At 38.8% G+C, this 17,077-nt stretch overlaps 1 protein-coding gene across 1 annotated transcript in view; it reads left to right on the top strand.

Annotated features, from left to right (window-relative positions):
• The window catches only part of Itga4 (integrin subunit alpha 4), a 68,263-nt gene that overhangs the window by 22,716 nt on the left and 28,470 nt on the right, over positions 1-17,077 (top strand). The window contains exons 7-15 of the mRNA XM_038337653.1: positions 736-821; positions 1,490-1,552; positions 1,640-1,777; positions 5,470-5,581; positions 7,423-7,517; positions 8,599-8,689; positions 9,281-9,326; positions 9,690-9,844; positions 12,357-12,511. Coding sequence (XP_038193581.1) covers positions 736-821; positions 1,490-1,552; positions 1,640-1,777; positions 5,470-5,581; positions 7,423-7,517; positions 8,599-8,689; positions 9,281-9,326; positions 9,690-9,844; positions 12,357-12,511 — 941 coding nt within the window. The remainder of the gene's footprint in view (positions 1-735; positions 822-1,489; positions 1,553-1,639; positions 1,778-5,469; positions 5,582-7,422; positions 7,518-8,598; positions 8,690-9,280; positions 9,327-9,689; positions 9,845-12,356; positions 12,512-17,077) is intronic.

Raw genomic sequence — 17,077 nt, 5'->3', positions numbered from 1 at the left:
TTCCCTATAGACATTTATTTTTGTTTGGAAAGATTATCTTGGGTTGTTTCTCAGAGTTGAATCATTTTTATTGCCCTTTTCCTCTTTGTTGTTACTTCACAAATCAAGCGTATCATACTTTATCACCTCTATTTCTACAAGCACAAATTTATGGCATTGTTTCCCTTTAGAATAAGACGCGTGTGTTCTGCAGTTTCTTATAAAGCATAGGTTTGTTTAGCCCGTATGTGCTTGAAATGTGAACATCATGTGCTCAGAAAGGGCACTAATGAAACAAGTAGTATTTTTATTATCATTCCAACAGAACCCATATGACATTCCGTTACCTGTGATTGAAGAATGTCTTGACATTTTTTTTTTGTAAAGTCCACACGTAGAAAGATGAAATCTGTAACGATTATCACTTGCCAGCTTCAGAGTTTTGTGTAAGGTCAGGTGTTACAGTGGCAGTGCTGGAAGCTGGTTGCTTATCATATCGCACAGGGAATAACTCACCAAGTGTCAGTGTCGTATTCTCAATGCTATGAGCTTGGCAATGCAAACCTATAGTATCATTTTTTTATAACCTGTATGTTAAAATTGCTTTAAATGATGATTTTCAGTTAATAAAACTTTCTTGAGGCTCTACCTAAAGTAATCACTTTGGATTCAATTTTGTTTTCCTCTACGCAAAAAATTAGAAAAGCACATGTCTATGGTGAATGAAGTCTCACATATTTCTTTCCTGTTGTGAAGGCTATTCGGTTGGAGCTGGTCATTTTCGAAGTCCACACACAACTGAAGTTGTAGGAGGAGCCCCTCAACATGAACAGATAGGAAAAGTGAGACTTTTTTTTTCTCTGTTTCTTCACAAAGTCTTGAATGGAGTACGTGAATTAGGCATTAAAGAGAAGCCGTAAACATTTTCATGAATATAAGATTACAATGATGAGCAATGCATTGCATTGGTCGAATTTATGTAAAATATATTTATAGCCCTCAAAGTGATTGCGTTGGAAACCTTTCAAGGAAATCGTATAACTTAAGTGGGGCTTGGCTCTGAGTAAATTGCTTATAAAGTAGTTAATTATCTATAGATGCCCGGAGAATGCGGGATCTGGTTATTATTTAGTAAAGGGAGTTGAAACGGGTAGTGCTGCCTGGTGAGACTAAGAAGAGCAGATATTCTCTAGGATAATTCCACTTCCGTCTTTTTCTGCGTTGCCGTGTGGACACTGGCGCTGCACTTTTCGGTAAACCTTTTTCTGTGCTTTCTCTGTGGTACCCAAAAGTAAATTCCTCAGAGGAGACTGTTTCAAATCAGGCTTACTAATATGAATATTTTCATACCACTCTTAAAATTGGTAGCATTAATATTGTATTAAGCCTTTAATATTTTTATATTTGTCCAATTATGTATTATACACAAATTGATGTTTCAGTTAAACAAATTAGTTTTTTTTTAATTTGGTAAGGAAGTAAACGTTTTGAATTCTTCTCCCACTTGCAGGCATATATATTCAGCATCAATGAAAAGGAGCTGAGCATCATCCATGAAATGAAAGGTAAAAAGGTAAATATGTCTCTGCCTTTGGGGTGGCTGAGGGCTTCCGTGGATAACGCTGTCTTCTCATTGCGCATGTGCTCTGCTTTGGAACAGCTTGGCTCGTACTTCGGAGCGTCTATCTGCGCAGTGGACCTCAACGCAGACGGCTTCTCAGATCTCCTTGTGGGGGCTCCCATGCAGAGCACCATCAGAGAGGAAGGGAGAGTATTCGTATACATCAATTCTGGCTTGGTATGCCTGAGCGTCTCCACCCTGGAAGACACAAATTATAATTCAGACTGAAACAGCTCTTCTTTCAGGGTTCTGAGACTACAGATTCTTTTTGAAATTTGTGTGTGTGTTTGTGGGTGTGTGCAAGCACATGATGGATGTGCATGCATCTCTATGCATGCCATGGTACATACGTGGATGTCAAAGGCAATCAGTCCCCTCCTACCTCATGTTTCTGGGACCCAGCTCAGGTCAAAGATTTGCAGAGGAAGCACTTGTATCCACTGAGCAAATTTGCTGGGTCAAAGGTAGTCTTAAGTTCTTCTGATGAACCAAAATCAAAGTTGTACCGCCATACTGATGTTCTGAAAATGGAACAGAGCACGGCAGTGAGCAGCTGTTCCGGAAGCAGGAGACTCAGCACAATGAAGTTTCTACACACTGCTTGTGTGGTCTCATTCTACTAATTTGTAATTTCCTTTAGTTTAATTTTGGCACAAAATTTGGAAGCATGGTTTGTGTAGATACTTATAAATAGATTTTTATGTACTTCAATATTTACGGTCCTTACTTATTTTAGCAAGTTGTAAAATGTTTGCTATTAGGAATAGATGAAGCAGTCAGTGTTTTTAACGTCTTGACTTGCAAACAGGAATCTGGCACGTTGATGAAATATTATTTCACAGTTCATGTGAGCTATATCCTGAAAATAATCTGAGACTGGTGTCATTCTGAAGTGGATACATTGTTAAATTAGATCATTACTAACTATTGCTCAACTTTAAGTCATGGGCACTGTTGGTAGTGGAAAGAGGTGACTTGATCATTCTTCAGAGTTCTGGCTTTCTCTGGACACCCTTGCTTCTTGGACACTTAGTGGCACCTTCTTTGTTGCTTTGTTATGAAAATAAGACCAGGCTTCATGTCTTTGGGACACCGCATCTTTTAGTTAAGAATTTTTAACGTGTGCTTGCAATCTTGCTTACAGAGAATTTGATAAAGTTCTCATTTCAGACATAAACTCTATATGACGCATGGGAGAAGGCTCCCAGTGGGATGAGGATGGAGGCATGTCCACGTTCTAGATTTAGACTAGATTTGAGTTGAGGATGGAAGCGTGTCTATGTTCTGAATCTAGACTAGATTTGGGATGAGGATGGAAGCGTGTCTACATTCTAGATCTAGACTAGATTTGGGATGAGGATGGAGGTGTGTCTATGTTCTGAATCTAGACTATATTTGGGATGAGGATAGAAGTGTGTCTATGTTCTAAATCTAGACTATATTTGGGGTGAGGATGGAAGTGTGTCTATGTTCTGAATCTAGACTATATTTGGGGTGAGGATGGAAGTGTGTCTATGTTCTGAATCTAGACTAGATTTGGGATGAGGATGGAAGCGTGTCTATGTTCTAAATCTAGACTAGAGGTGCACAGGCAGAGATTTCCTAGACGTTCTTTAAACTAGAATGTATTCTATAAAAAAGGCATATTATTGTCGGGACAGTGATCTCTTGGATAGCACTAATATCAGCACACAAACAGTGTTATCCTGCATGCCCCACCCTTCCCCATCCACAGACAGCCTTTCTTGTGTTTATTAGATCCTTATTCAGCAAGCATCTCTCATTTGTTCCCTCTCAAAAATACCCAGTAAGTTTCTCTTTACAAGGAGTTTTAAAACAAGTAGTTTGACAGTAAGAACCATCCAGAAAGTTAAGGACCATTCCCCCACTGAAATCATAGACAATCCCACCATGAGGACAGGTGAAAGAGATGGTCAGAGAGCAAAGAAAAAGAGCCTTCCCAGAAGGCTACCCTTTCCCCTTCCCTCTGGCTTACCCAGAAGCCCTGGAGCCGGGTGCTGGGATCAGTTTAGTAATTGGTTTCCATTTTTCAATCCTGCAGTGTGGATTTCTCTTCCTTTCTTCACATTTAATCTATTTCTAAACTCTCTGAAATGGCACTAGACACTAAGCAGAATATTTTCTTTACCTAGTTTGCTCTTGCCTGTGCTAGCATGGGAGAGCAATCATATGTTTTGTTTACCCTTTTTTTAATGACTCCTAGAAGTCCTAGACAGGCAAGCCTTCCAGAATTATTTTCAATGAACTGAAAGAAAGAAGATTGCTTAAATGACTTGGGTTTTGACCTAACCTACTAAACAGCACTCAGGGATCCCCAGTGAGTACTTGGTTGCCATTCTCAATGACTGTAGAATACTTGAACAAGAGCAATCACCACTTCTAAAATTCCTCTGAAACAGCATTGTCTTGAGGTTATACGCCATTTGTCTTCTCTGAAGCCCTGCTTCCCTTCCCTTTGTCATTTCCAAAGTAGTAATGCCAGCTCATTCCCCAGTTCTCAGATTTAATCCTGTGTCATGTGGGTGGTAGTGATTGCATTTATAGAGACAAATTCAAATTTTTAATTCATTTAGAAAAATAGTGACTCTTAGTGAGAATCTCTAATGGAACATAGTATGATAAAAAGCTGAATATAATCCCAGCTGTGACCCCAGAACTTCGGGACTGGGTGAAATGTCAGCCATGGAGGAGTCATTGGAAAGCAGCATGGCAAATGGGGGTGATAATTTTAGGAAAATTAGGCATGATTTTCTTTGGGCCAAAAATATTTCAAGGAAGAAGTAGTATTTGAGAAAGAATCATATAGGAGTTTCTGATTATGAAAGAAATGGTGAAGGACACTTGGCCACGTGTAGACTGTGTGCTTGTGGGATGAAGAAGAATGTGCCTGGTAAGAGGACATGGGCTATGAGCAGCATGAGGAATTTGCTCCTAAAGCATGGCACTGAACTGATATTAGCTCATTATTACAGCATCATGAACTTACCTTGTATGTGATTACATATATTATATGTAACCACTAACTTTCAGCAACCGAGATACCAGTTGACCAATGCCTTGCTGCTAGGATATGTTTCCAAAGGCCATCTTAAGTGACGTCACTCTTTATTAAGAGGCCTCCCATGGCTTCTTATTGTTCACTTCAGAAAGTAAATTTACCTTTTAATCAAATTGCTATAGACTGTAGGATAACAATTTGGCTTTTGTTCTCTTGTTGATTATATATATATACACCGCTCATATATGTAAGGGATTTGCTGATCATTTTTTTCTGTATGTCAAAATCATACCTTCCTTGCAGTAGTCTTGCATGGACACTTTATGAAGTCTCTCTCTCTCTGGTCATCTTTTTTTTTTACTCTTCCTTATTGGAATTCCTTCCTTGCTTCAGTTAGAATTTTCCTTTCTTCTCATTAGTTTGAAGCAATTTGTACTTCCGAGTCATGTGCATGCTTGTGTTAAGCCCTCCTTGTAGCCGTGGCTTCTGGAGGAAACAGCGTTTTATAAACACGCTTCCAAGACCCCCTTCACCTGCTCACTCTGCACAGTGCATTGTCTTTAGCAAGAGCTCAATAAATATTTGTTAAATTGAATTATCAAAATGATTTATTGGATTTTTCAAAGCTAGGGATCATGAGCTAGACAATTTTCTATGTCCTTTGAGCTCTAATCATGCTATTATATGTGTTGACTTAATAAATATTTATTGAATTGAACTGAGATGTATGTTCTAAAGCTCAATTCGTGGTTTGATGCATTAGAAAAATCCATATCCAATTATAGCAGTAAATCATGTGTAAAGTTGTCAGGGAGTTGTATAATGACACCTTCCTTCTCTCTCTACCTAGGGAGCTGTAATGAATGAGATGGAAACAGTACTCACTGGGAATGACAAATATTCTGCAAGATTTGGGGAATCTATAGCAAATCTTGGCGACCTTGACAATGACGGCTTTGAAGGTAAAAATCTCTAATTAAAACATCTAATTTTGGACTTGATTTCCACATTTAAAATTGTTCAGGAAGAGAACATGATGATAGTTCTGTGACATTTGCCTGCTGAAAATGAGGCCAGAGGGTCTGCTGTCTTGTTTTCTATACTGTCGGGTCAGTTGTAATTGCCAGTAATTAATCTTTACCATGGTTGTTAGAGAGTGATATTCAAAACATCTTGTTGATTCTAAAGATACTTATTGTTGATTATAGGCAGCATAATTCTTTATACATCTCTAAAAATTATATCTATCAAATTATGATATGCATCATTTTTTTTCTATTTTAAGAAGGATGGTGGTTTTAGAAAAAAACATCAAGGGTATGTATCACTGGACAATAATATTTAGCTACAAGTACAGTTCAGAAACTGCCAAAACCCAAATGAATCTGTTTCCAAGCCTGAAGCACATTCCGGTGACCCCTGCAGTAACACCTTGTCTGGACACTGCTTTGTTAAAAGATTTGGAAGAGTCCCAGAGAGTCTCCCAGACAACATTGTTGAGGTGTCTCTGTGAGAATCAGGGTAGTGGCATCCACCAATTGATACTGAAGCATTTCCATGGTGAAATAAATGGCACTCTCTTAGCCATGCATGCTGCTCCAGACATTAGCCTTCATATGGGAACACCTGCCCTATGAGCAGCCCCTGTCAGTCTATCATTGGGAGTTAACTTATCTGATAAAACTGTACATTGATGACGAATATGTGTAAGAGGAGAGTGTGAAATTTCCCAGAGTGCAGTAATTTCTGACATTTCAGCAACTAAGTTCTTAATAACTTATTTTTATGGCTTATAATTCTGTCCTCTTGATACTATCATGATAATTAAAATAATTGTGTCCTCTTGATATTATCATTGATAATTAAAATGTGGTTTATACTAAACAGCAGTCAAAATTCCAACCATGGTTGTGACAACATTTCCAGACAATAATAAGTGATGTCATGTAAACAGACTGTCATATGCTTTGGATTTCAGTTAAAATAATTAAAACCATTGCACAATTAGTAGATAAATTCATATACCTACATAGACTCATGTGACATAAAAATGAAGTGATCTTATAACTATGGAATGTCGTTTTCCTCCTTCATGATATATGTATTTACATCACTTAAACAATAAGGTTCATCGGCATGTCTGTTACTCTTGTGATTTTTCACATGAGATCATCATTTCTTTCTTCCAGTGTCATAACCCAATATGAATCACAATAAATTCTTTGTCATTATTTTTCCAAACAAAGCATTTTCTGAAATCCTATTTGTATGTCTGTATATCCCCAGTATATACCACTGGAAGGAAAATTGATTTATAAGTCATTTTATAGGCATAGAAAAGTCTAAAAGCTTAAAACTAAGGTTCTTGTGGTCATATAATATCATATTATAACCTGCCAGATGCAGGGATGTATTGTATCCTTTCCTACTAAGCATGCATCTTGCTGTTATCTCGTTCTGTGGCTGAGGAAACCAAGACACGTTAAACACTGGGTGGTCCGTGGAATAGCAGGGCACAGCAGCAGAGCTGAGATGGGCATCCAGGCGTATGTCTGAAGCCCCTGTAAGCTTTACCATTGTGAAAAGTGTCCTTTAAATCCACCCACTCTTTATTTTCCATGAATAATCCTGAACTTTATGATATTAGTGGGTTTTTTTTTTTTTTGGAAGAGTGATTGAGCTTCTATGTAAGAGGGAGTTTTTATATTATGTCATATGCCTTTAGGATCATGATGAAGGCTAGTTTTCAAAGATCATTCTTAGTATCAAGAATATCTAAATTTTTTCTGTTTAAATCCAACAGATATTGCTATCGGTGCCCCACAAGAAGATGATTTGCGAGGTGCTATCTACATTTACAATGGCCGAGCAGATGGGATCTCATCCACCTACTCACAGGTAAGACAGGTCTTCCAAAGAGGCATTGGTTCTTAATATACCCTTGTCATGTGACTGGTAATTTGGACTTCTTTTCTCTTTCAAACACCACATTTTATTTCACTCTAAAATACTGGTAAATGATCCTGTTTTAACTAACTCTCAGAGCAATTTTCTCTAAGCCATTTATTCCCATAGAGTTCTAGTCAACTTGTATTCTTGCCCTTAGCCTAGTACTCAAGTCTGTGTGAGAGATGTATATTTTCTTCAGGTGATGGCCATGCTTTTGCAAGTTTGCCTATTTGGACAGCAGCTGTAGTTTCTTGCAGCTAAAGCTTCTTGCTCGACAGAGCTGGGCCATCCTTCTTTCAGTGTACAAGAGTTAACCTGACGGCGCCTTAACATAATTTTATGACAACATTCTCACTTCTGTAACTTGAAAACTCAGAGCATCTCAGTGCATAAAAAGACCTACGTTCAAATTCTGGGAAGAACAGACTTTCCCAAGACTCACTAGCTCTGTGGACAAATGAACCTCCATATTTAACAGAAGTTAGGTATGCGTCACGTGAAAGATACTAAATTTTTCTTCACTGTGAACAGCAACCATGTGTGTTTCTGTTCAGCGTCCAGACAAGAAGTGAAATAGATAGAGCAGAGTGAGGGCAGGGGTGTTCTTCAATGTTAGGAAGCAGTCTTCCCAAACCAGCAGACTTTCATCAGAAAACTAAATAGTGGGAACTGGTAAATAATAATAGACATCTTAATTGCCAAGTAATTTGTTTATTATATTGATTTAGGAAGCAAATACAGAACTTGAAAAACAGGGAATAGGAATTGTTTTGGAAAAACTAAAAACTGTACTGTGATATGTTGCCTTTATCACAAAATAAATTTTTAGTAATAAAATAGATTTTGTATCCATTTCAGTGTAGGAAATTTTGCCTCTTTTAAAGAGTTTGCGTTATCTAATGCATTTTGTGAGTTACTGTCTTTGAGAAAGCCTCAGAAGATCCATTACTTAACTAAGCTGACGTCTTGTAAATATTAGCTATTCGATAACTATTTCCTGTCAAAATTACCTACTCTTTTTTTTTCCCAGAGAATTGAAGGGCTTCAAATCAGTGAATCATTGAGGATGTTTGGACAATCTATCTCAGGACAAATTGATGCAGACAACAATGGATATGTCGGTGAGTAGAGACTGTGTCCAATTTCTGGACCAAAGCAAGCTCCTTTGCGGATGCTGCTTTATTGTGAACATGGAAAATTGATGTGTAGGCTTCGGGTCACTTTTAATTGTGTTTCTAAATGTTCAAGCTTTGGATCTGGGCCTGAAATGATTAAGGGAGTCCATCAGTTTTTATACTGTTAGTGATTGGATGGTAGAGCCCTTGTTCTTGAGAAGGAAGGAAGTAACCTAAGAAATCAGCCAAACACGATGAAAAGACAGGAGAAATCTGTTTTAAAAGACACAAGAGGAGCCTTCTGGATGGATATTTCTCACTCAAAGCATCACACATGATTTGGCAGCGATGCCACAAGTCCCTAGCATCAACTTCTTTGCTTTCTTGTGAAAGGATCACTGCTATTTCTGAGTGAATAGATTCAGACAGTTGGGGGAATAGATCTGAGGAGGCTAACTTGTCTTTTCCACTTAATTTTCTGTAAATGATGTTTTGATACAGTCAAAAGGTGATAGGCAGGTAAGTATTTGTGTCTGCAAGGTAATTCCCTTTAACTAATGGTGATCATTAATCTTTGCTGTTTTTTTTTTCCTCCAGATGTAGCAGTTGGTGCTTTTCGGTCTGATTCCGCAGTGTTGCTAAGGTGAGAGGGATGTGCGTGAAACTTGCTTAATGATGGTCAGGCCTAATTGTAGATAGTGGGGGGCAGGTTTCAATAGCAGTGGCCTTGCTGATGCTCCTTTAGGTATGCTAAAGTTTATTATTAAATTTTGGGGTATTTTTCTTACCTTACCTAGATTTAATTAAACAGACCATCTGATAAAGTCAATGCTTTTATATACTTAAATAGAAACTCTTGATCTGTACATAAACTATCACCAAGCATGTATGCACATACTACTGTGTAAGCATTTAAATGGTATTGCTTGGTTGTTGGGAATGTAATTATTGTCTTAAGGTAAAATGATTCTCTTAATTGATATTAATAATTTCATTGCCTTCTTAGGACAAGGCCCGTAGTGATTGTGGAAGCATCCTTAAGTCATCCCGAGTCAATAAACAGAACAATATTTGACTGCACTGAAAATGGACTTCCCTCTGTGTGCATGGATCTGACACTCTGTTTCTCATACAAGGGCAAAGAAGTCCCCGGCTACATCGGTAAGTGTGTGCCACCAAACTAGCGCCTCACTAGAGCAGAAGCTCATTCCTCAATCTGGAAGTAAATTGTGTTTGTTTGTTTGCCATGGCGGTTGACACTTCCTTGGCGGAGAATAAATAATCTTTGGATTTATACCTCTTACCCACCTTTTTTCTTGTCCTCAAGTTGTTCCAATCAGTAAGTGGGGCACATAGAAGGTTTGGCACTGACGTCGAAAGGCAGTGCCAGAGGTTTCACTTGCTGCTTTTGTTTAAGTTGAACCCTCTGTTCTTAACCTGGGAAATCTTCAGAATCAAAAGAGCACACCACAGTTCTTCTGCTTGACAAGGCTCCCTTCAAATGTTTTTATTGCTATTACTGCTCTTCTAACAGTGATGGGGATAGAACTGAGGCCCCTGGGGATGCTGTGCAGGTGCTTCACTGCTGAGTTATGTCCTCGGCTCTACTGAACTTGTAAAATGTGGAGCTAGTGTAGGTAGGAGGGAGTTTTTTTTAATATATGCTGTCATATTTGGATAAATTTTGATATATATAATTTATATATATTATATATTAATATATATAATATATATAAATTATACGTGTGGTTATATATAATTTAGTATATATAATATGTGCCACCATCAGCTCTGAGAATTGTGCGCATTTTTTATATTTAGGGAACTCTTAATTGTCTGCCAGAGAGAATGTAGCATTGATGTGGATTATCCAAGACGGTAGTTAATCCAGTCTCTAACACACACTATTATATGAAGATCACAGAGGCTGTCAAATACTCATTGAGCCAGACTCTGTATGTACAATAGAGATTTCAGGCTGAGCAAGTTCGTCATGCAAAGGGCAGAGTGCACGCAGCATCTGTACCTTATGAGACTCATTTTTAATAATGCTCTTGAGGAGCCTGGCCAGAGCTGAGATAATAAGGAGATGGGCAAACCCTCATCCGGTTATTGGCACCTGGGGAGTGTGACCACAGAGTGAATCCCACATTAGCATAGACAAGCTGATGGATTATCTGAAAGATACACATGAATGGACGTGGCCGCTTCCTCGCTCTTCCAACTCTATGGCTCTGATATTTTTCATCATGTCTGAAAGCAAATATACGAAACTCATGAATAGTCACAGTGTTCTTGTAAAACATGTTTTATAATCGTCGTCAAATGAGTCCTTGTTGAGAAAAAGCCACACAGTAGGGTTGTTTGATGAAGCCCGGGTGCTCTTCCTCTTGATGGGAAAAGGTTTTTATCTCCCTCTTTGTGTTACCTTGGCTTGCACTCAGGGGACGCATTTATGGATAGATTCCTTCAATTGTAGCTCTCGCTTGCTCTCTAGGTTATTGAAGTACAGTTATTGAAATTTTGAAGTCTATTGATTTGGGATTTATTTTCTAATTAAATGACGGTTGAAAGATTGGTTTGGAAAGAAATGTAATAGTAATGCAGGTCTTATGCTCGTGTTGCCTTGAGATGAGAGGGTAAAACACCTTCAGAAATGGAAGTTGATCTGAAAATATAAATGAATGCTGCATGATTTATATAAATCCTGTAGAATTTCACTTACACATCCTTACTCCTGTGCAGATAGGGCAACTCAGTGCAGGGCTGTGCTCCACTCCCTTTGTAGAGGACTTGCTTGATTCTGGAAATGGGCCTCACTTCCTTGCTAGAATCTGTATTGATGATTTTACGGCACTTCTAAGCCTCCATTTTTTTCCGTCCCATCTGAGGATCCTATTTTTCAGCTAAATATTTAGTATGTCAGATTTGAAATCTGTCCTTCAAACCACTAGAATAGTCGAGAGAAAGCTCATGTACTTTTGCTTCTGCACAGTTTAACTCTAGAGGGTCAGACTATGAGCGGCAAAGTCATAGAGGATGAGTAATTGGGATTGGACTGAAAGGAAGGTAATCATTTCTTATAAAGGTGTAGCTTATGACCTGTATTTTCATTTTATATAAGAAAATTAAAAATATCGAGTATTAAAAAAAAGTAGAAATGAGTGAACCCTGCTGCATTTCAAGTTAGCCTTGTAATCACACAAGATAGATTCACCCCTGAGCAATGGTGGAGCTCAGAGCTCTATCTGTAATTCTGTTACCAGGTGCTATGTAGACAAATGTGACCAAAGGCTTGTGTTATTAGTAATGACTTTGACAGTCTGTTTTACACATTCTTACATGTGAAAGGCTTAAACAAATAAGTAAAGATGTTAATAATGAAAACTTGAAAAGACATTAATAAATCAATTTTTATTTTATTAAAAACAAAAAAGCTGCAGAGAAACCCTGTCTCAAAAAACCAAAAAAAAAAAAAAAAAAAAAAAAAAAAAAAAAAAAAAAAAAAAAAAAAAAACAGTTTTGAAGGTGTATTTTTATTTTTTAATACCAGTTTAACTGTGTAAAATAATTTAATGAAGGAACTTGAGGTGTCTCCAGTATGGCATGTAATTGTTCCCATCCCAGCGCCTCGAGCAGGTATGCTAATCACAGTTCTTCCCTGTCTGTGCAGTTTTGTTTTACAACGTGAGCTTGGATGTGCACAGAAAGGCAGAGACGCCATCAAGATTTTACTTCATCTCTAATGGAACTTCAGACATGATCACAGGAAGCATGGGGGTTTCGAGCAGTGGAGAGAAGTGTAGGACACACCAGGCATTCATGCGGGTAAGGAAAGTTGCTTGTTACAAAATATTGATAGCCATACTGTCCATACGATAGCAACTTGCTGTATAATGTGTGTTTGTGGACTGTTAGCTTCTTGTCCCCATTAACACATCAGGCAGTTTCATCCTGGAAGACGTACAGTCCACTTCCTGATGTATGTTTGTCTCTGTGCCTGTGTCCTTGCGTCTAGAGACTTGCCTTTCCCCATACAGTAGCTTTTTTTCCTGCCCTCCTTACCCACCTGCTTGCAAACATTCCTGGGTCATTTTGCTGAGCCTCAGCTCTTCTTTATAGTGTGTTTGGAGTGATATGTCAGTTTTCTGTGACCCCAGTTAGGAAGAAGGCAGCATGAATGCATCTGGATTCTTCATTTCTGCTCCAGCTCTGTTGGAGAGCCAGTGGGAGCTTTAACAGTTGCGGTTTATGGGGGGGGGGGGTCATCTGTGGATCAGTGTGACAGCTCTCACCATGGCTTGGGAGATGTTTATGACAGAACACAGTGACTTTCATGCTTCTTTTATTAAAACACTCATTCCCAAACAGAGCATCAAGCTCCTCACATTGGTTAAATTTTAGCTTGTGAAGCTGTGCCAGGTTTTTTTTTTTTTTCATTAGGGAAACATGTACTTCATCAGAATATCTATTGTCACAAGAAAACCAAACTATTCCTAAGAGCCCTTTTTGGGATCTGAAATAGTAGCCCCAGCTTGGAACTTAATTTTCTCTCAGATGCTTATTCCAGGAATAGGCAAACAAGCGTCAAGATGGGTGCATTGTGCTCTGCGGAGAGCTTGAACCCCCAAGCCATTTCCCCATCCTTCCCAGCGTTTGCTGCATTAGATAGAGTAAAGCTACCGTGAGCCAAACACAGAGGAGGATATTAATGTAGCCATCGGTGGTGTGGTGGGGATTCGGAGGCTCTTTCGTTTTCTTCCTTCACAGGTGTGTTTTGTCTTGTATTAGTCAGTGACAGGGAGAACTGCTGAGGCCATTTTTAGTGCAACATAAGGACCAGCATTAGAGGTGCTCAAGGAAACAGGTTGTGTTTAAGTTGTAAAAATAGCAACGAATTGAGCTGGATTATTTAGTCCTGTTCCCTGGCATTATTCCTACGAATAGGGGATGTCCAAATTGTACATTTTCTTCCGAGCACATTTGGAGTAGAATTATACTTTATTAGAGGTTTCTAAGCTCTGTTGTATGTATCCTTGCAGAGTTACCATGGCTTTTGTGATAATAAGGTGCACTGTTGACTTTGGGCCCTATCATGAATGTTCTATTACTTAGTATTATTATTATTTTATTATTATTTTCACAAGGCTGGGGAGCAATGACAGTTTGCTAGGCAGATTCTACAGCACTTAACTGCATCCCAAGCCCTATACTACAGTGATCTGCCTGGCTCTTCTGTCCTTTAAAAATATCTAATATCAGAAATGCACACATTTGAATTAGAACCCATTAAAAGGAAATGTGCTGATACTTCTTGATGTTGTATTCAGAGGGCTGGAGATGTGACTCAGCTTGTTGATCTCCCAAAAGACATGAGTTTATTTCCCAGTATACATATTGGTTAGTTTATAATTGCCTGGAACTAGTTCCAGGGACTTTGACCTTTTCTGGTCTCCCACACATCTCTCTCTCTCTCTCTCTCTCTCTCTCTCTCTCTCTCTCTCTCTCTCTCTCTCTCTCTCTCTCACACACACACACACACACACACACACACACACTGTCTCTTGCACATACACATACGTACATGCACACACATTTGTTACGCACATTGTATACACACAAATCAATAAAAATAAAAATAAATATTTAGAATAGTGTACTCATGTCCAGGACACTCGACATTCAGAGGACTCCTTCCTGGTGGATACCAATTAAACTCAATTTACTCATTCACTATGTTCTCTAGGTGATTATTAAATACATCGTGTCATATTCTGTTTGAGACGCTTACACATTATCAGCGAATGAAAAATAACAAGACCACTACCTTCACATAGTTTCTAGGCTAGTGGTAAGAGGCAAAAGCATACTGAAAAAGAAATCTTTAGTATTTTAGAAGATTATACAGATAAGGCAAAATACATTAAGAAGGAGCAGATTACAGGAAAGAGCTGGGTGTTGGGTGGGGAGGTGGGAAATAAATAGGGTGCAATACAAGCAAGAGTAGGGCTCACTCAGGAGGTAACATCTGAGAAAAGACTTTGAAAGGAGTGAGGATGTCGAACACAAAAGCAATGCAAGGCAGTGGCTCCCATCTTCAGTGCGTAACAGCAACACCTATAGGACTTCTCAAATACTGCATGCTTGATGGTGACTAGAATCATTGACTCTGTGGGTCTGCAGAAGACATGAAGATTTGCCATTTTTTTAAGTTCCTGGGTGATACTAGTGCCACTGCCTCGGGCACCAAATTTTGAGAATCTCAGGTCTAGGGAGAGAAGGTTCTGGGAGCCAGGTAAAATGCTTCAGGACAGGTCTAGGAGTAGAAGGTTCTTGGAGCTAGGTAAAATGCGTTAGGACAAGAAGGTGGCAGGTTATTTTAAGGGACAATGGAGAGGTGCGGTCGACAAAGAAATGAGCAGTAAAGATGGGGGAACACGTGCAAGGCAGACCTGATGGGATCTGCAGGTTTTCCTAAGGGAGATGAAGATCTGTCGCAGAAGCCTGAGCGTGCATGAGTTCGGTACGACAGCACCCTCGCTGCTGTGCAGAGGGTTCTGGTGGATACTAGGTCACAAGCATTGACACAGAAAATGTGACTGCTCTCACTAAGATCAGATGAGGTTTCCATCAAAGGCAGAGGTGACAGATGGGCTGAGAGGTGTTTGAAGACACCGTCTGTGCTGTTCATTGACAGATCCTACATTAGACACTTGAAAAGGAGGTTCACAAAGATGACTACAGTTACCTTTTTAGCCCAAGGAACTAGATACTCCATTTTTATTAATTCAGACAAAATACTGCACAAGAAACAATTTTCTCTTGGAATATCCTTGTGTTCAGTTGTCAACTTGCCGAGATAAAAACACGTTTACCTTGTCAAATTACTATTCGTTAACCATTGGTACACACTAATCTATCCTGGGAGACAGGCAAGAGTAGTACCTGTCATTGTCAATCATACCCTGAGGCCCAGGGCTTCAGTGCCTTCCCAGTAACACATTCTAATAAAGCCTTAAATCCACCTGCCTGCACATGGAGAAGCTTGTGTTAGCTTTATGCCACCATGACGAAATACCTGAGATAGATCAAATTATAGGAAGAGAAATTCATTTTGGCTTCATTGCGTGGTTGTCCAGCTCCATTGTTTGTGAGCCTAGGATGAAACAGAACATGTTGGGGGAGGGGAGTGTGAATTGCTTACCATGTGAGGACCTATGAAACACAGCCTCTTCCCAACCAGGAAGCAGGCCTGGGAGGAAGGGCCTGGAAACAGGATAGGCCCAGTACCCACTCCTTTGAATTAAGGCCTCCTGCTCACAGGATCTCCCCATAGCCCATCAACATAGGTAACCATAAAAGAATTACCTTGTTTATGAGATCAGAGTCCCAGGATCCAATTTCATCCAGATATACCTCCTCTGTACTTTGCCACACTAGAGACCAAACCCAACAAATGGGCCTTGGAGGGGCATGTCAGATCTGAACCCTAATACCTTAAGCTCTGATGTTTCTGAAACCTTGGTTTTTAAATGAAGCTAGTTTATTTTGTCATGTAAGTCTTTTAGATAACTTCTAAGCTTCATCTTCTCACCATAACCATTGTTTCAAGAATGATTAGTGTTTTGTTTGTATTATATGTCACAATTGCTTACAGTTTTGAGCAACATATGTACATAGCTTAATGAGCTGTTATTTGCAAAGAAGTTAGTTTTTGAGCACAGAAGACTATCAGCTGGCCCACAGATCATAATTCATTTCTCCTCCAAGACTGAGTGCCAGAAATCTGGGTAACTCCAGTGAGATTGTGTCATGCTAGCTACAGACTGTGTGTCGTAACTCAAGTTGGTCAGCCACACAGAGGTGTTTGAAAGAGAAAGAATACAGACTTTGGTTAATTTTAAGTATGAGTTATTTTGCATTCTTGTGGGTGCTATGTTATGAAAATTCACATAAAAATGTGGCATTGAGTTTTATTAATTTTAATATAGTAGCATTGTCAGTTCAAGTACAATAAACTTTTAAGCAAATTTCACAAATACTTACCCTCCTAAATACTTACTCTGTCACTCTAAGACATTTTTAATGTTTTATTTAGCTTCTTTTTTTGTTGGAACTCATAAACTTAAACAAGTGTGATTTTCTTACAAAAGCACATGCACATTTTATATATTATGAGAAAGCATAATTAATAGCTAATTAGGATAATGAAAGTAATATACACCAGATGTAGAGAAGACCTCATGGAGAATTAGTATGAATTAGATAACATGTGATTCGGTCAAAGCAAGCTTGTTGAGAAGAATTCAAACAGTGGACACGTTGAGGGACATTCAGTGACTGTCTAGTTCCTATGCCCAGGGAATAATTTAATCAAGTTCCTATTGTCATACT

The sequence above is a fragment of the Arvicola amphibius genome, chromosome 7, assembly GCF_903992535.2.
Source record: "Arvicola amphibius chromosome 7, mArvAmp1.2, whole genome shotgun sequence".
Lineage (NCBI taxonomy): Eukaryota > Metazoa > Chordata > Mammalia > Rodentia > Cricetidae > Arvicola > Arvicola amphibius.
This window is presented reverse-complemented; position numbering and strand designations above follow the sequence as displayed.